Source organism: Fringilla coelebs, assembly GCF_963513975.1.
Source record: "Fringilla coelebs genome assembly, chromosome: 1".
In the NCBI taxonomy this organism is placed as follows: domain Eukaryota; kingdom Metazoa; phylum Chordata; class Aves; order Passeriformes; family Fringillidae; genus Fringilla; species Fringilla coelebs.
In genome coordinates this window covers 101,278,901-101,299,445 of record NC_140028.1, presented here as the reverse complement: position 1 = coordinate 101,299,445, position 20,545 = coordinate 101,278,901, and the positions used below count along the sequence as shown (strand labels likewise).

The following is a 20,545-nucleotide window of genomic DNA, read 5'->3' as shown; positions in this document are numbered from 1 at the left end:
GTTAGTATCAGTGGGATTAGGGAAATCATCACTGCTTTCATAAAAAATAATTTTAAAAAATCACTATCACTAATCTAAGAACATCCAATGTGAGCAACTTCTGTGAAGCTTGTGGGTTTACTTGTATACAGATGTAAGGATTATTTGCATGCTGTCCTTTGCCATAGATTTCAATAGCAGTTTCCACATGTCATGGGAAATACACCATATAAATTAGATGTGTTCTCCACGTGTGTAGAACACACACATCTGTCTCTAAAGCAAGCAGAACACAGTTATTTTAATAGAATTTGGACTGGTATTGTGTAATATTTTCAAAAGTATTCATAAATCTTTATAAAAGAGGACAGCTAGAGCACAAAAATACTAATTTTTCAAAGTTGATAAGTGATTTGGTTTCTTGATTTTTGTTACCCAGAAGCTATAATAAGGACTGAACTTCAGAGAGTGCACTTTCTTTCAATTAGGGTTACCACAAGCATCTCAGATCTAATAGTATAAGCATCCTGAGATCGTACGCAGCCATTTGTGAAAACTGTGGTCTTATTTCTCTCTAAATGTTATGAGTGAAAGCTGGTTGAGAATAAAGATGGAGAAGAGCTATTTGCTCTCCTGGATTAGCCTGTTGCAGTGCCACACCCATGAAGCTGAGTATATAGACTTTTTACACAAAGGAGTCTACTCCTGTTGTTTGACCTAGGAGAGTGAATAAAGATGCACTGGCCATGTCCTTCCTTTTTCACTCAAGAAAACAGCATTTGGATTTCCCTGTTTCTCATATCTGATGCAGAGGTCTGTGGTACCCTAAGATTGCTGTTGCATGTACATAAACTGTATAATTTCCTTGAAAGTTCTAAATAATGTAAAGTTAAACATGTCCACTGTATTTGATTTCTTGATCTGATTCTGGTTTTGTTTGGTTTCTGGTCGGCCTCTAAAGAAGACTGGATGACCCAGACAGAAATTACAAAAAATTCTCTCTGTGTATTAAATTGGCATTACATCTTTCATCATGAATTGAGGTTCTGTTAGCACTTTTAGGAGTCATTAGTTCTTTGCTGAATTTTCCTACACCTGCTTAAAACATGTTGGTGTAGTGCATGATGCAAAGTGGGGTTACTTGGCTTATCACTAACGATAAATCCCAGCTGCAGAGATCTAAGAAATCCAGAAGAAGAATTCAACAAATATGGTCAATTTAGTCAGAAACACTTGCTAATCTTTCTGTCTCAAGCATTGCTTTCACTGCACAATATGCAACTGGTCAGAATTATGGAGGAAATAGGTGAGGGAGTACATTGATTAATGAAGAAACTAGAAAAATGTAAATAGTGAGGAATATCAAACATTTAGGGTATTCTACATTTAAGGTCAGTAGAAGGTTTTGGAGAAGGAGTGGGAAAAGGAGCAAGTGAGATAAAGGTTTAGGCTTCAGTGGAAAATGCTGTGGGGAATTGTGGGCTTTGGGAACCAAAAAGAGCATTAAAAGTTGATGAGTAATTGAGCTATATGGGATAGATTATCTCATGGTGTATTAACTTCCTTGTGTTGATTAACCTCAGGATGTTTAAGTAGGTGTTGGTTAATAGGAGACTAGGGAGAGGGATTTGGGAAGAATGGGGCAGTATGCATGAGAAGAGGGTGGGATACTGGAGCTAGATGATGAATTGCTAGAGGCTGTAAAACTATCATGGGGAAATATTGGATGTTCCTGCTTTATTCTCACATGCCTTCAACGACATCTACTTTTAACCATTTTCAGAGGCTGGTCTTGTGTACTGAGCCACTATGAATATATTTCTGCTTTTATGTTAGCTTATGTATGGTCTCTGTGAAAGGGAGAAGGTTTATCCACCTGTGGTTATGGCTGGCAAATGAGGCCAAAGAGTAGTGCCAAGCAGAAAAATATGGACATGGCTTAGCTGGAAAAGCAGACCTCTCTGTAGTAACAGGTGATTGGTTAGGCCACCTTAGGATAACGGATGAGAGGAGTTAGAAGGTGCTGGAATTAGAAGCTAAGAGTGGGAGTCATTACCTTCTCCTCTAGAATCCTTAATCCTATTCTCTAGAAGAGTTGTTTTCCCAAACACAAATCTGTTTTTGTGATTTTCTGAACATAAAGAACATTTCTTGCCACAACCCACTGCACACCTCATCCTACTGCATTCACCCCCTTCATCCAGCTAAAGTTGCTCTTGGGTTTACTAATGCTTTCTGGCACAGGGCTTTGCTTCAGTATTACAAAATAGAGAACTCTTGATTGAGTGGTACTGCTTGTGTTGGCACTGCAGGCACAACCATAAAAATTAGATTGAAACAACAAGTAACTTCATCAAACAATCTAGCTTTTCTTGAAAATGTGTTTGCCTCTAGCATCTTCAGTACATTTTAACAATATGGGAATTTTAGTATTTTGTTAGCAAGATGTCTTTTGACTGGAGAGTCCTAAGAAAATGAGATGTATGCAGAATTATTTCTGAAATATTTCCTGGCAGTCTGGTATCTGCCTGCTCTACATACCCATGGGAAGAAAAGATGTTGGAGGCCAGCTGTTTCTAGGAGCTTGCCAATGGGGCCTGTGTCATATCAGCAGTGTCAGTCATTCACCTTTGAGAATAGGATATGTGTGTACATTCACAGAGATGAGGAATATTGTAGGAAAATATTATAAGCAAAGATACATTTTAGATTTAAAAAGCTTCAAATCCCTATGTCTTTGTAAAGTTAAAATGATCCTAAGATGCTTAGCAGAAATCACAGTTAATTTTTCAGCTCTAAGTTTGTGTGCTATTTATTTGAAGGAGGTGCAGAATTCATTGCATTCAGCACAATTGTCTCTGCCTTCAAAGAGTAACTAAGCCTGGCTAAGCAGTACTGGAGCCACTAAAATCTCAATAATACTTTTTGATAGCTAGTTATTATTTAATTTTAATTGCATTAAATTGCACAGACATAGTTCAATAGAGTACCTAAATATCCCAGTCAAGATCAGGGCTGTGATGTTCAAGAGTTTGCAGACAGAGGCCAACATGTGTTTTCTACCACGTTATGGGAAACTGTTTCCACCCAAGAGTTAGCTAAGAGTTTAATCCTACAATTAGTATGCTCTCTGCCCAGAAACTATCACTTGCAGCACAGCAAGACAGATGTATTTTGGATTAGAAAGAAATCTTTCCCATCACAGAGTAATACACAATTTATCAGATATAACTTAGGACAGTGGTTCATACTCCACTGAAGCATCTCTGGGAGACAGAATATAAGAAAATTATTTGCATTTCATTGCAATACAAAGTGGAGCCCATTCTCTGTCTCTGTATAAACAAATAGTGAGCAGTGACTGGAGTTCCTAACATTTCATAATCTAAATAGACAAGTCTAACACAACTGTACAGGAAATACAAAGATACAGCAATGGAACATGATTTGCCTGTGATCACAGAGTTGATTGGGAAAAATCCAGTTGTTTGAATTCCCAGCTCAACAGTCTGTACTATGGTTGACCTTACTATTAGATGATGATTAGTTTCTTCTGATGAGTTTTATATATTTTCATCATTTGCATTTGTATTTGGTGTTGTTTCTTTATCAAAACCTCTCTACAGAGAATAAGCCCTGGGAGGAGCAGGAAGCTAGTTGCACTACTTATGTGGAAAAGAACAAAGCTATAATGTAACAGATATATAATCAAGGTAGATGTAAATCTTTGTATCTCATAGCAAGCAGTTACTCTTACTGGAATGTAATACATATACAGTATATATGTTTAAAAAGTGTACCATCAAGGATTACTTTAAACAAAAATAGCATCTGGCTTTGAAATTAATGAATATAATCTGTAACAGGTACATATATAAAGCATGATGTAATTCCTGGCATTCTTCTGTTGATATAGTATCTGAAAGTTGGGAAGAAAACATTAGGAATCCAAGAAAGCGACACAAATAATTTGATTTTATGATTTTTTTTCCCTGCAAGTAGATTAACAAGCATTACAAACATGCCCTACACCTGTAAGATCTAGTTATATGGCAGGTAACTAGGGAATTACTCTGGTTTAAAATGAAATCTGCACATTGAATCAATCTGAGAACAGCTGGCTTAGAAATCAGCCTGAGAATCAGAATAATCTGTGAGAGGTATTTGTGTTAGTATTAAACATTTTTGCATGCTCAGTGCAGAAGATAGCCTCTGAGCTTTGTGGATTAGGAAGTGGCGGGTATGGCTTTCTGAAATTGGGCTGCCTTGTTAAGAATGGAAAGCTCAGTTAAAATTTATGGGAGCTCTTGTGATTTACTGCTGAGCAGTGTAAATTCATATTTTAAAAGGCAGAGTTTTCAGTCAAATTCATGTCAAAATTATTAGCAAATAAGGTTCTGGTGATTTCTGCAGCATGTAATTTCTTTTTGGGCAAGAGCTATATACTGATATGTAAGTGTATCTGAGAAGCAATAGAAGGGCAAATGAAAAAAAGAAATTGTTCTTTAATAGTTAAATACAAATACAGTTGGAGGACTAACTAAAACATAAACTTTGGAAAGGTCTTTCTGGATACAAGGAATCAGTTCCTTATTACTGGAATTTTAATCTGATGATTAGACTGATGATTAGACTTTGTTAAATTGTACTGTGCTCAGGAGCAATCTACCAGCACCATGGAAGAGCAGGCATTCACTTCAGCATCTCTAGTTCCAATGTTAGTATGAATGTTAGTATGTGAATCCCATTTTTTTCAACAGAGCTACTTTTATACCACACTTTTATATATGCTATTGCAACCTGAGTATGGAGGCTTTTTCCATGAATTTTCCTTAAGACGAGGCCTGTAAAAATAATTTACATCACCTCAAAAAAAAAAAAAAAAAAAAAAAGGAAATTATAAGAGAAAATTGACTAAAGGAAAATCAACCAAAAGCTAAAATTAAATGGAAACAAAACCGGTTAGTATGGAACAAATGTGCCCACACACAGACTTGCTCAAAATAATTATATGAACTAAACCCAACTGTTATTTTGGTTCAGGTTGATTTTTTTTTTTTTTGGTTTTCTTTTTTTGTTTTTTTTTTTTGTTTCTTGGTTTGCTGGGGTTTTTTTTGGGTTTGGTTTATTTTTTTCGTTTGTCGGTCTTTTGTGTGTGCGTGCGTGTGTGTGCAAAGAAGCCGTAGGACCTCTTGCAATTAAAATGTAGTGTTCCTGTGGTGCAAATATTTACAACCAGTCTAAGGACCTTTCAAATTGCCAGTGCAGTGCAAAAGAGACAGAGCATCGCTGAAAATAAGGTTAGAGATAGCAAGACCAGAGGCAGCAAGGCCTTTCATATTTTATGTGGATTTTTAGGAGACAGCACTTGCCAATCGTATGAGGTAAAATAAGAAGAGTGGTTGAAGGGTTTGCAGTGAAAAAGCAGATTGCTGAAAGCAGAAGAAATATATTAAATGAAAATCCACAAAAACAAATGGCAAAGGATAAAAGGTGAGGGGCTGTGTAGGAGGGAGGTGCAACTGATGATCCCAGACATTTGGGATGGAAAAATTCCATTAAAACTAAGCACCTGCTGCTTAAGATTTGGGCTTCAAAATTACAAACCACGTCAGTAAAAGCATTTTGTTTTGCAGTGTAAAGGGCAACTGAAGGAAACAGTCAAAGTATTAAGAGGAGGAAAAAGAGAATGGGGAAATATTTTATGAAACTGATCTGTGCACTTTTAAGGTAGGATATTGGTTAGGCACGGCTGGTTTCAATCTGCTTATAATTTTTATTCCCCAGCTTTTCAGTTGTCTTCTTGAGCAAAAAGGGATTTTAGCTCAATTTAGTTTAGTAAGAAGGTAGGCAACCATTCTTTGGATGGCTTCCTAACCTTGTGCCTCATTCCTCTTCATGGGTGTGTCTGACTTAAATTTCTGGTTGTTAATCCTACTCTAGTCTTTGCGGGGGAGGAGAGATGATTTCTGACTCTTTTGCCCACTTTAGGGTAGAACATAAAACTGAAATCCTTCTGATGGAGTAAAGGCTGGCAGATGTTAGAAGCCACAAAAACTTTGATAGAGAACCAGCCTACACTTAAGCGACACTCACACACTCGCACTGGCACGCCTGCAGAACCAAAAACCATACTGAAGGCTGCTTGGTTTGACATGGTTGTTTCTCCTGCCCATACTGCTTTGATATTTGCAAGAAGATGAGTTGAGTATCACATGTCAGGGGTTGGCAGCAAACAGTGGAAAACAAGAAAATCTGTTCCCAGCCCTCCACACTGAGACAGAATTGATCAAGTTGTCACTTACAAATTGCAAATCAATGGAAAAACCTAATATGCAGTGTGCTCTCTCTCTAACCCCATTTACAGACTGCAATTTAAGCACACTGCTTCCCTCTAAAGAACTTAAGATTAACCTGATGACTTCTTTTAAATATGAAATTGGAAAAAGAAAAGAAATGGCTGAAAGAAGTTATATGTCTAGAATGTTACTTTCCTCTGCTCAAGGAAGGATACTCTCTCCTCTTGTCTACTTTGAATACCAGATGTCTCTGCACAGTCAAATTGAGGCATCCTGAAAGGGAAAGGTTTTCAAATGTCCTCAGTTTTTACTGGAAAAAGGGCCCCTTTAAAGATGTCTCAAGTATGATACTCAAAGAATCATCCCAGGTTGCACAGAGCTTTTCAAAACTCAGCCAGCATTTTTAGTAGCCTATGCCTCAAAGAGTCTGGGCACCTTACCCAAAAAGAGCTAAAAATGTAATTTGCAGTTCTTCAAGTAATCCAAAACAAAGTATCAAATCCCTTCCCATCTTCCTTTGCCAGGGAAAGTCCCTGTGCACTAGAACTGGCCTCATTCTGCTACACAGGGGACAGCAGAAGTAAATGGAGGGTGGAGTGGGAGAGCTTTTGGAAGAATGATCAGGCTGTGCACAGTGCTCAGCCCTACTTAATCATAGGTGCCTTGCTTGAAAATTGATTTCCAAATATTTCCATAGTGCTCAAACATAGAGTTACCTGGCTCTCATCTGTGCTGAAGTATTTCAACCAACAGAATTTCTTTGGCTGTGCTGCAACTGATGGCTTTTCCCATTGTTTTAATACTCACTCTTAAGATACTTATTTTGTGTGGGTCACCAACCAGGGAAGAAAGTTTTAACTGGCTGTTGAATTTTCCAAATGTGGAGGTTTATATGCCTGTGTATTGTGGCCACAGAGGAGCAATCTGAAGACATATAGAATAAAGGAGCATAGCAATATCCATACAGCACATGACAGACACATGATCTGACATCTAACTAAATGTCTAATCTTTGCCTTTTAAAAATAATATACTCCTTCTGAGAGTTAAGCTTTTGGCTAAAACAAGTGATTGTTGAGGAAAAAATAATAGATGTAAAAGTCTTAAAAAGTGGCTGGAAGCAGTTCTGCTACAGGTGGACTCAGGAAGGCTTTCCTTTCTCAATTTCTTTCTCTTAATTTCTCAGTTTTCTTTCTCTTTTTCTAAAATGGATGTTGTAAGACATTAATCATCCTATATAAATGAATAAGTAACCTGTATAATATACCAATGGGTTGTGGTGAGGTTAGGGAACTTAATCAAAGCAATTTGGTAGACTGTTCCTGCCACAAACCATTTGCCATCTAGTTCACTTTCTATTCTGGCTGCCAACCATTGCTGTCAAAGGGGATGTTACAGTGGGGTCTAATACTATCAGACAGGAATGCCAGAATAGGGCAGTGCAACAAACACCTCTGGCTTTGAAAAGATGCTTAAAGAAGCATAATGGGAGCCATCAAAAATAATAATTTTAACATAAATTCCCATTACAAGGTGTACTGAAAAGAGCTGGTCTGCTCTTCAGAGTCATAAAAAAGGGATGTAGAAAATTATTTATCTTCTGCAAAATAATCTGTCTGGTGTTCTGATGTCCAGGCTTACAGAAGGGTACAGAAATAACTAGAGAAATACTTAAAAGACAGGCCACAGAAAAATGTTCTCTAGGAGCTGGAATATCAGGCTTGTGAACCTTGTCAGGGTGTTTGGGAACAAGAAATGCATTTTCAAAAGCTTCTTAGGGAGCTTTTTGTGTATTCTTTTGAATTTGTGCTAATGGAAGGCCCAAATGTTTTTAATTTTTAGTTATTTTCACCAGTTGTTTGGAGAAAGCTTGAAGCCTCCTGTCCTGAAAAAGTACCCCTTGAATAAGCAAGACAAATTACACCCAGATTTGGGATTAGGCTGTGCTTGTCCTTCAGTGTGCATTGTCTTGCATCCCTGAATTATCAGCTTCATGTATCTGGGCTTCAGCTGGTTGCCTAAAGAGTAAGGAAGGGCTCATCTGCAAGGAAGAGCTCATCTCCTCCCACTTTGATGATGCACAGCTGGCCAAAAGGATTACTTTTTGGGTCTCTGAAGAGCCAAAGAACCCAGTTTATAGCTGGAGATAGGACACAGGAAAGGACAAATTGGTGCACTGAGGAGATACAGACTGGGTTGGCTGGCGTGCCTTATTCCAACATGCAGGCTGACACTAACCACAAGGCATGGGACTCAGAAATAGTTTTCACCAGGCACAGTAGGAGAGCCTCCAGTAGCTGCTTGCCTTCCTGTTCAGCTGGGGGCATGATTCACCTTCCAGATCATGTGAGTGTGTCGCAACTAGGCAATGCTCTGTCCTTACAAGAGGCTCATTTCAGGTAGCATTTTGTTTCCTCTTGTTCCATGCATGTAAGCATTCTTCTCTTTAATTTCTCTCCATATGATGCAGTAGTTAAGGCCTTTGGGCTTACAGTAAGGATGCAACATGAAACTATGTATGGCCGGACCTTCTAAGTATCATAGGAGATTCAGATAGCCTGCTGTGTGGAAACAGTTTTGCTTATGGGCATTTAAGAAATTCATATGTTTTTAGTTCAGAAATAACCACTGTGATCATATTATGATCTGACCTCCCGTGTAGTACAAGTTCAGCTTCACTCTGTAATTTCTGCATTAGGTACACAACCTGTGGTTAACCAGCATCCTGTGGTGGGATTATGTACTGAGTTTTGTATTGATTAGGTTATGACTTGAGACAAATTATGTTTTTAGTTTGGATTTTCAGTAGTTTAGGCTTGTGCCTGCAGGATTTTCCTTTTAGAGTTTTGCAGGGATTCTCCCAGCAAGTTGTCTTTGCCATGTAGTTGTTCAGCTCCTTCCTGCAAGAACAATTAAAAAAACCCTAGAACACACCTTCCACAGTACTGCAGAAAAGATACTTAAAAGAAATTCTGGCACTAAATAGCATTTTAACTTCAAACTTATATCCTTGATAAAATCTATGTGTTATCCTTATTATTAGCTGAACTATCCTCATGTCCTTTAAGCCTTCTACAGTATGTGCTGGATGTATCTGACAGAGCTGTGTCTGTACTTACTGGTAAGCCATTTGCAGCCAAACAGAATATATAGCAATTGCATTCTTTGGAGTTTTTTTCTGAGTGTCATCAGGACAGTAACTTGGGCATCTGTCCTTCAGCAGTTGCCATTTTTCACAACACTGTTAAGGACTTATTTACCTTGGGATTTCTACACTTTTGTCAAGATTGACAGATTCAGAAGTTACTGTGTGTGGCAGGGACAAGGCAGACAAACAGATGATTAGAAAGACAGCACAGACACATAAACTTGTTTCCTTAGGAAATGGAGCTACAGATTATTGCCTAGGGAATTTATGGTTCTTTAAAATTGCTACCTCTGTGTATTCTTACTGGTCATCTTCCTTCCTGTCTTTCTTTAAAACCTTTCTTGAGGTCTTTGGGGATTTCAGGAAAGAGTGGAACCATGTGAGTCCATACAAAAAGTTGGGACAAGTTTTCAGCATTGCGAGATGCTACATGTGGGAAGAAGTAGACACCACCATACTGCAACTTTTTTTTAAAGCTTTTGGGTGCCAAGAGTCCTATCACAAAATTGTGTAACTGAGATAGCACAATTATGTGGGATTGCTCTCAAAAATGCAACCAGAGTGACTGATAAATTATTTCCTTTACTCCAGCAGTCATGCACTATTAATTAGGTACAGTTAGTATTTGTGTTTGTTGGAAAATATAAAGAGTTATATAAATGTTGAGTGAGATTTACACAGATTATATCCAAGATGTTGGTTGATATAAAATACATAAAATATTTTTAATGCATTTCTTTACCTGCAGCTTCAGGTGAGAAAGTACTTTTGTAAATGTACTTGGCAAAGGATTTTCAGAATTGTGTAGGGGATGTTTTGAATGTCTAAGTGTTGGTTTAAAAGTGGTCTCATTTTTAAACACCCATCATGGCTATCCCAGATAATATGTATTTACCCTCTGCCTGTCAAGTCATTCTTCTCACAATGCTTCAGTTTTAAAATTCTTGACTTGTGTGCAGTTGGACTCTCCTCATACCCCTTTCACAGAAGTCAGAATTGTCCAAATGAGAAAATGTGGCTTGTAGATATTTCTAGTATCGACACTATTTACTGCCCTACCAATTTTACTGTTCAGTATTTACCGATGATTTATATGTGTATTTCTATGGCACCTAGAGCAAGGTTTACTTTTTCTATTACCATTTGCAAGTTTCTCCATCCTCTCAAGACTCAATTACTGATTCCTATTAATCCTGCCAAAGTTTTCCCCCCTCTCAGCTGTGCTGGATGTCAAGTGTGTGACTGTGCTCTAAGTGGAGGAGGAAGTGGAAGCAACAGTAAGGAAGGAGGAGCAAGACTTTGAATATTATTTCCTTAATTACTTTTTTTCCAATCTATTATGAGTTGCTCTTAAACGGTAGATCTCCTGCTCTAATGTAATGCAAAAAGAAATATTTTTCCCTGCAATTAAATAAATTCCCAAAAAGTCTCCCAAGCTCCTAAACTTTCAGATCTACGGTAAGAAAAAGAAAAATATGAGAATTTTCCAGTTGAGATGGAGCAGGCCATTAATTCTAGAGATTATTTTGAAACCTGTGAGCACTAGTCATACTGGCCAGTACTGTACAATGAGCTTTTTTGTCTTGTGTACTTTTCTGCTTTGATTTTCATCAAGGGGAAGAAACCTGATGTAAGTGGTGTAGCCAAGCTGTGCAGTGCTGTGTGCTTGGGCACACCATCTTCTCACCTGGGAAAAATAGATTGACAGAAGTCATGGCTGGGACCAATGGGAAGAAACCATACACTCAAAATGCAGTTGCCCTGGTCTACTCCTATCGTATTCCTGCACACATCATTTCCACCACCCAAATATTATTCATAGTAGCCATGAAGCCCCTCTCATGGACTTCTTTTGTATTGCTTTCCTTTTCATTGCCTTAAAAGTCGCTGCTTCTTTCCTGCTGATCTCCTTCAGGCCAGTTTCATAACCGGTTGATTGCATGCTCCAAACACTTGACCTGTAGCATATAAGGGATCTGCGTGCAAATGTGTTGGCTCTGGGCCATCATTCTTAACTGTTGATGATATTTCATTGGAATTGCAAAACTGCTGTGTAGCAACACCACGTTATTGAAAGAGGCACACATGTTTGTTTTGTGTGGTGGGTTGACTCTGGCTGCACACCAGCTGCCCACCAAAGCTGCTCTAGTACTCACCTCTTCTGCTGGTCAGGGGTAGGAGTTGAGATAAGAACACAGAAAAATCAGTGTCATGAGAAAAACAAACTCAACTTGGGGAATAATTAATCTATTTCCCATCAAGTCACAGTAGGATAATGAGAAATAAAACTATACCTTAACAGCACATTCTCCCCACCCTTCCCTTCTTCCCGGCCTTAACTATACTCCTGGTTCTCTACTTTGTCTCCCACAGTGGTGGTGGTGGGGGGGGCAGGGAGGTGAGTGAGGAATGGGGGCTTGTGAACAGTTCATCCCAGATTTCTGCTGCTCCTTCCTCCTTAGTGGGAGGACTCACACTCTTTCCTGCTCCAGTGTGGGGTTCTTCTCATGGGTTATAGTCCCCTACAAACTTCTCCAACATGAGTCCTTCCCAGAGACTGTAGTTCTTCATGAACTGCTCCAAGATGGGTCCCTTCCATGCCCTTCAAGCAGCCTGCTACAGTGTGGAAATCCAGAGGGTCACAGGTCCTGCTAACAAACCTGGTCCAGCATGGGCTCCTCTCTCCACGAGTCCCCAGCTCCCACCGGGAGCCTGCTTCAGTGTGGGTTTCCAATGGGATCACAGCCTCCCTCAGGCTGCCCTGGCTTGGGGTCCTCCAAAGGCTGCAGATTGGTCTCTGTTGCACTGTGGGTCCCCATGGGCTGAAGGGCTACAGCTGCCTCACCATGGTCTTCACTACAGGCTGCAAGGGAATCCCTGCTCTGATACCTGGAGCACCTCCTCCCACTCCTTCCTCATTTACCTTGGCTTCTACAGAGCCATTTCTCTCACACATTATCACTTCTATCTTTTGCTTACTGTTCTGCAGGTTTTTTCCTATTCTTAAATATGCAGCCTTAGAGCTGCCATCACCACTGCTCCTGACTGGATTGGCCTTGTTCAGCAGTGAATATGTCTTAGAGCTGGCTGGCATTGGCTTCATTGGATATAGGGAAAATTTCTGGCAGCTGCCAGAAGCTGCCCCTGTAGCCAAAACCTTGCAATGCAAACCAAATACTGTTTGTTTTCATATGATTCCTACATCTGTATAAATTACACTGTATGCTAGGGTAGAACTAACTAACAAGTGGTGCTGTGTTTCTCGTTGCTCTTTTTTTTGCAAAGGTAGATGATATGTTTCAAGCAGAATGCATACACATACATTAGCTCAAATTTTCCCTTTTTTTTCCTTGTCCCACTTGAATAATAACAAATAATCATGACTTTTCTCCTAAGCTTGGCTGTCCCCAGGCCTGATTTTGTCTACATAGTTTGAAAATTAGATTGCTTCAATATGCTCTAACCTGTGCTGTAGAAAATGTGTTTTCCGGTGGCTGCTGTACAATGCTGGAGGGATGCTATTTGTCAGGACAAAGCAAAGATTCTTACCTTTATCCATTTTTCTATACCATGCTTTAATAGAATTGAAATTCAGCTTAAATTTCTGCTGTGTGTAGAGTGAAAATGACTTTGCTTCTGCTATCCCAAACTCAGCAATGCCCAGAGACATGTTCCAAAGACTGCTGTGTATTTCACCTGTTTAGGGTAAGTGTTCAATGGCATCTCACTCTTGCAGGATCCTTCTGGACCCGTTTCAGTGATTTTATCTCATTTTTGTCTTTTGCTTTAACGTGTTTGGTATGTCTTTAACTAATAGCTCAGTGTGATGCTTAGAAGTGCCATAGTAGATAGGCCCCAAAGAAAAAGAATTTATTGTAATGAAACTCAGTTCAAGTATTCAAGATGTCTTGGCACAATTGTCATTATGGTAGCAATGGATAAAAATTTTGATTTATTATCACACTATTAGTTCTTGTAAGTTATGTGGTGTGCACAGCATGTATTTTAGCAATGTGTCATAATCAAAATGATGATAATAATAATAACAAAATATTAGAATTTAAATGTGGTGAAAGAGCTCTTTGCTTTACTGTTAGTGATAATCATAGCAAAAAGAGAAACAGACTCCTTTCAATTTAACATGACAAAGGTAAATTACAGCTACCACTCATTCTTTCATTGCTTTTTTCAGGTGACAATAAATGCCCCCTCAATTTCATGCCTGAATGGAATATGTCCTGCTGACAGCAAGGATGCAGAGATGACCACCACCTTACACCCCCTCACCAGTCACCCTGCTCCTACCCCAGCAAAGGCCTGTTTTCATCTGCAAGGCTCCTGTAACTCACCCACATGCAAATGCTTTTGACCTTAATTAAAGCAGTTCACCTCTCTCTGCCTCTAGGGATGGTTTCCTCATAAGGCAGTTGTGTTTAATTAGCATTTGCATAGCATTCTGCTGGTTGCTTTCCTGGAGCGTTGTTCAGTAGGAGCGTGGGATTGCTGAAGCCTGACTGGCAAGCTTTGCACCCTCCTAATTGACACAGAAGCCAAGTAGAAGTTACACAAGGAAAGAACAGAGAATTGTTAATGATGGATCATTAGCAAGTAGCTCCTTTGAATGAATGTAGATAACTTTATAACTCTATCAAAGTGAAAAGTAGCGTGATGAATTATGCATGAAACAATAAAAGCTCAAGGAAGACACTGGTTTTATAATTGCTGTGCAATTTTCCAGCATGCTCTAGTTTGTAAGATTAATTTTCTTTGGGAAGCATGAAGCATTCTGTCTGTTGCACACAATGTCAGTTTTGGTTTTTCTCTCTTTAGAGATTTTATTCTGTGGCTTTCAATATCACTGCAAAAACTCCCAGGATTTGAGATCTATAATTTTTTATGTTAGCAAAAATTTGCACAAGCAAATGAAAAGTCTAGAGTTACTAGACCACTGAGGGTTTGCTGATTTCTTGGTGTAAAGAGCTCCCAGATACACACACCTGAAATAAGATTGCTTTGTATCTTTTCTTTTTAGTAGAAATTGCATAATGGTTCTGTGGCTATGTTGAATTTCTAGACTAATAAATCCCTAAAGGGCATTTTTACTTTGAAATTATCGTCACAAGCATTTCAGCTGGCACAGAGATCATTCCTGTGGCTTGCACTACTGCCAGTTCTGCCCTCCTAGGGCTCCTACTCACTCCTAAGAAGAGGAATTAATTGCCCAGTGATGTCACCTTTCCCTTTAAAATGTACTGATCTCTCACTAAAGTTTTCCTCTGAAAATTGAACTCAGTGTGTTTGAAGTGAGTAGAATCAGAGGAACAAGTTAATAGAAAACTTATCCCTGATGCTTCTTAGCTTTCATATTATATTGGGTGAAAGGGTCTGTGAGAGATCTAATCCATCAGCAAGCCCCAGGGATCAGCTGTGGGATCAGCTACTCTAGAATAAATCTCCTTTCTAAAGACTGAATTAATACAAACTCTGCAGCCTCCTCCCATGGCTTGTTTCAGCATTTTGCTACCCCTACCATTATAAAAGTTTATTTTTTGTTTCCTACCATTTCCTTTGTTGCAATTTAAGTCAAATATTTCTCATCATGGACAGGAAAAAGGATTTCTTTCTCCCTTCCAGGAAGGTTGCATGGATTTTGGGGGGTGTGGTTAGGGTTTATTTTAGTGGTAGTGGTGGGGTTTTAATACATTTTTTGAAAACAGTTTTGAAGTTGTTTTTCTCTAGCCTTTCTCTTTAGGTCCATGATCCCGCTTGGTTCAATCTGTCATGTTTCCTGTGAAAATTTCAGTTGCTGTCTTGTGGAAGCTCTCAGGTGTTCCAGATGGCTCTTCAGTGGGGGCCCCACACTAGACACTGCTCCAGCTGTGACTTGCCAGCCCTAACTAAAGCAAAAATGTGTCCTGCAGGCATCTCTCTTGTTTGTACACCCCTGGATGATGCTTGCCTTTTTCGCAACAGCATGATGTTGTTGACTCATCCTCACTTTGTGATCTAGAATAACCCCTAACTATTCCTACTTTCCTGTTTGTCCCCTGCCCTGTATTTATGTAACGAAACAGAATTCCTTCCCCTTGACAGTACTGAATTTCACCTCTTTTATCAGACCATTTCTCCAATGTAGCCAGGTCATTGTAAAATGTGCTTCACAGGAAGTTTTAGCTTTCGAAGTCCTCAGAAAGCTGAGCAGGTAAGATCTGAGTTCCATCAGCCATCCAGGTAAAAATAAACTGATAAGTGCTTCATACTGAACAGATTCCTCTGGAGCTCACTTAAAATGTTCTGGTTTGGAAGATCCCAAGAAGCAATTCTCTGAATATTATTTCCCTCTCAGTATTTTGCCTTGTTTTTGATTTACCTAGACCTTGTTTCTTTAGTCAGTTTATGGAAAATAGCAGAGAATTTTCTTTCTGAAAGTCAAATCTTGATTTGGTGTCCTATGGGTTGAAGAATGTGCTGGTCTTGTCTGGGGTGAAGGCAATTTTCTTTACAGTGGCTGGTATGGGACTGTGTTTCAGATTTGTGCTGAATACAGGGTTGATAATGTAGAGATTTTTAAAAATTGTTGAGCAGGGCTTTCACAAAGCCCTTCCTGCTTCTCATATTGCCACACTGGCAAGACTGGGGGCACATGGGAGATTGAGAGGAGACACAGCCAGGACAGGTGACCCCAGCTGACCAGAGGAACATTCCAGATTGTATGACATCAAGCTCCATATATAAAGTGGGGTAAAGAAGGATGAAGGAGGAAACTTTTGGAGTTTTGGCATTTGTCTTCCAAGTCACTATCATGTGGCCCTGCTCCCCTGGAGGTGGCTGAACACCTGCCTGCCTATGGGAAGTTGAGAATTCTTGTTGTTTGTGTGCAAGGCTTTTTCTTTCCCTATTAAACTTTCTTTATCTCAATCTGTGAATTTTCTACCTTTACCTGTTCTAATTGTCCCTCTGATCCCACTGGTGAGGGACTGAGCAAATGGTTGTGTGGGGATTGGCTGCTGGCTAGAGTTAAACCATGACAGAGGGTCATCTTACCTGGCTTGATGTCTGGGTGGTAAATCTCCCCATCTAGGGCACTTGTTCTAGACTTTCCTCTATGGACAAACACAGGTTATTGCAATTCATGTGGCCAGGTTACTCATTTACCAGTGTCTTAGAAGACACTGTGTGTACTTTCATCTTCAGGATCTCCAAAGAGTGTCTAAAGAACAAAACTTCTATATCTGGATTATTGATATCTAAATTTAGATGGGATGTATCTCACCTCCAGCCCTTTTCCTGGTAGAAAGACATGAGATCACACAAACTATTTGTTCTTGAGAGGTACATGCTTGCTGTTACTCATCTTCTGAGTGTTTTCATTGTGAAAATTTTATACAGTATTGAATGAAACTTGAATTATTTGGTCTGCAATTCCCCAGTTGTAACTCCTTTCCTTTTTAAACTCAGAAACTATATATAAAATCCTGGAATCATATGGGTTGGAAAAGACCTGTAAGATCATCAACTCCAACCCTTAGTCCTTCCAGGAGTATACGAGTCAGAAATGTACCAAATCAGCTTGAAAAATAATGTTTTTCTAGGCACCTTTTGTCTTATTTTGTCTTTCTTGGAGGTTGATACTTTACTGTATGAAACATTTTATTACAGTTCAGGAAGACTGGCAAAAATAATAAAATGGCATGTTTTGGCATCCTGACTGACCTTTGCCAGCATCTCTCCTCAAATAAGTAGTAGCTTCATGTAGTAAATTTACCAAATCATGCTGTGGTTCACTTCCCTTGCTGGTCAATATTCTGAAGAAATAGAATATTGACCAGCAAGGGAAGTGAACCACAGCATGAATTGGTTTTTGAAACATTCTGGTTTTTGAAACGTTCTTTGTATTTCTTTGCATTTCAAAGCAAAGCTGTATTTTCATAGACAAGGATATAATGAAATACAACCTTTTTTGTAAATTCTTTTACTGATGTCATAAAAGCCATTATTATCAATAGAGGAATCCTTTTGCCAATAGGATCAAATGCTTTTCAGTTTTGTATTAAAGAAGAATTTTCAATTAGCAGTAAAGGAAACTATTGTCCTCTCTTCTCCATGAGGCAGGTAATCTTTCATTGCATGTGCTGAGTGCATACCTCACTTCTGATCCCAGCATAAATTTGTGGCTCATTCTCCTTTCTGAGTCTGGTAGTAGGGGTATAGCTACTTGTCTGCAGAGAGCTGCGCTGAAATCAGTTCACTACAGAGCACCACTAAAACATGAGCTCTGACTACCTGCAATAGAAGAAGACTTCTTATCATTGCCAGCTTCCAGATTTTCACTTTTGAAATTATTCCTGCCAGAGCAAATAAATCGTTGTTGATTTTCTTATGGCTACTGCTCCTTGTATTTTTGATAAAATGTAAACCAAATTGGGGAATACCATGTGTATGCATGCTGTCAGTTGTGTCACTGCAGGATAATGGAGCACACTGCAGAGGTACTTGAGCTGCTGCCAGCTGGAGATGGTGCTGCCCATTGCCTGTGCACTGCTCTGACAACAGTAAAAGTGTGTTAACATGACATTGAACTGTGTCCTTGTGCTTGTGCTGCCTCGTATTGTAGAAATGTGGGGATTTCTGTATCGCATCCTGAGTGGGCTGGGCATTGCATTCAGGTAGCAGAAAGACTGGCAACATAATATGACCCAAAGCACCCTGATATATATATATACATATACATATCGCTGGAAAAAATTGGAAGATTTTCTTAACATTTCATAACTATCCAGCAATTCTGAATTTGAGTGAACTATTTAAAACTGGCTTATTGGTAAATTATTGCAAACTGGAATCTTTTTTTAGTCTGCAATTTCAGAATGTAACATTTCTATGGTAAGGACTGCGATTAGAACTGCTGTGAAAATGGAGTACATTTCTTTAAACTAACAATTCAATATATGTATGGGTAGTAACTCTGGAAAATAACTTCCCTTCTATTTGTTTTTTAAATTTCTTTTCAGGACCAGGTGTCAGATACAGTGAATTTGCTATGTCACATCCAAAACCACCTCCACTTGTTGGACAACACACAGTGGAGATACTGAAGAGCGTGCTGGGGTATGAGGATGACGCTATAGAAGAACTGCTTTGCACTGGTGCGGTGGCTCAGCATGAGGTCAGATAAGGAACATTAGCTACATTCCTTCACACTGAGTTCACATTACTTTGTCCTCTCTTTGCTCCCTTCAGTTTCCCTAATGGGACTCAAAGAGAAGACATAATTTAATTCCTAATTTTCTTCCACGTGTGTTTGTATGATTTTAACACTGATGTATCAAATAAACAATCTCATGCTGTCTGAGTGAAAGATTTTCTTGGGGGGGTTGGGAATAAATGTAATTATACAGTCCTGTGTGACTACTCATTCTCTCTACTTCACATGGAAAATGGAGTCCTTATCATAATTACAGTAATTGCCTTAACATTTGTCCCCAGAAAGACATGATGTTAGTGAAAAGAAGCAGAAACTTTAAAATCTTTATACTAGACTCTCCACTCACAGAAAGCTGCTTTGTTTCTTAATAGAAAGTAATTTATTTACAAATTGGTAGTTGGTCTGATTGATTTTGAACAGAAATATCCATCCTGAAAACTTTGTTCATCTCTATTTTAGATCAAGAGTAGAGCAACCATTGCAAATTTTACCTCTATTCCATGGAATTCCAAATTACTAATATGTAATTATATTACATTGCACTGTCATGACAATCTCAATATGTTAGCAGAAAGAAGCTGAAACTGACGCAGTTCTTCAGTTATCAAAAATACCTGTTACAAGACCAGTTGAGAGACAAACTGTGGCTGAATAGTCTTCTGTAATTTTATTCAGAAATTCATTAAACATTTATTCATTACATTCATTCATTAAACATTTATTCATTAAACACTGGTTCACAGAAAACCACATGCTGAATGTTGAATACCAAAACTTGCCTGATGGTTCTGTGGATAGTTACTGATCCCTATCTCTGACTCTACTTACCATCCAAACCACCTTCATCATGGAGAAAGCACAGGTTGAAATCTGTACCAAATTTTTGACTCAGTCCAACCTCCATGATTAAAACCTGGTGAGAGTTGACAGATCTTCCTCAAATTTCAGAATACCATCTCCTTCAGTAGGGTCGCTCTTGAGAGCAAGGCGCCATGCAGTGGAAGAAGCTGGAAGAATTTGATCCATGAGAAATAGTAAAGAAAAGATTAAAAGAGAGCCCTTTCTTCTCTGTAAACCAGTTTGGCAGTTCTTCACTTACAGAAGACATCCCAGGCTCCTCTGTGACAGTATATAATTTACAGCTAAACTCAGTGTATGGGAAGGGTTTAACCTTTGTTGTGTGCACACTGGGAGCAAGGCAAAGCCTTTCTATTCCTAGAACAGAATAAAGCTAAAATCGAGACTCAACACAAAATATCCATGTTTCTCTCAAAGTATCAGAAACAGGCCTGGCATTATAACTAGCTTGTCACTTTGTTTCCACTCTAACAAACAAGATCCTCTGTATTACATTTGAACTTCACAACTCTGCATTACCTTCTGGAGGAAGAAAAGAGGTTATTATATAATCAAATTGCAGTGGAACCCCACTGTGGTTGCTTATTTTTGAAGCCCAGTGTTTTGGTTCATTTGTTTGCTTGTTTTCTCTGGTTTTTGTGTTCTTCTAATTTTTTTTTTCTGCACAGCATTCCTGGCACCAAACACCATACTCTATCCATGTGCTAAAGACATCATGAGATCCTGGAAGAGTGACTTCTAAAATAAATATAGAAATAAGTCTGAACTGAGAATTGGGACACTGTAGGGGAAGAACTGAAACTGAATTGGAAGAGATTTTGATACAGTCCACCTTCCTTTTAATCTAAGGGGAACATCCCCTTTTTAATGAGAAAAGCAGAAATTTGAATTCTGCTTCATATAAAATGGATAATCTGGTATCGAACTAAACTTTGTTTACTAAAGGAAAACACCATCAGATAACATTCAGAAATAAATTTTCTGCGTTTACTTTAGGGTTCTTTTCTTCACATTTCTAAGTATCACATACACAAGGTATAGAAAAATATTGCTTAG

General features: G+C 38.8%; 1 protein-coding gene across 1 annotated transcript in view; it reads left to right on the top strand.

The window, feature by feature from the left end:
- SUGCT (succinyl-CoA:glutarate-CoA transferase) overlaps positions 1-18,716 on the top strand; it is a 313,226-nt gene extending 294,510 nt beyond the window's left edge. The window contains exon 14 of the mRNA XM_084207991.1: positions 18,438-18,716. Within this exon, the coding sequence (XP_084064117.1) occupies positions 18,438-18,601 (164 nt within the window). The 3' untranslated portion in view covers positions 18,602-18,716. The remainder of the gene's footprint in view (positions 1-18,437) is intronic.
- Positions 18,717-20,545: the final 1,829 nt, after the last annotated feature.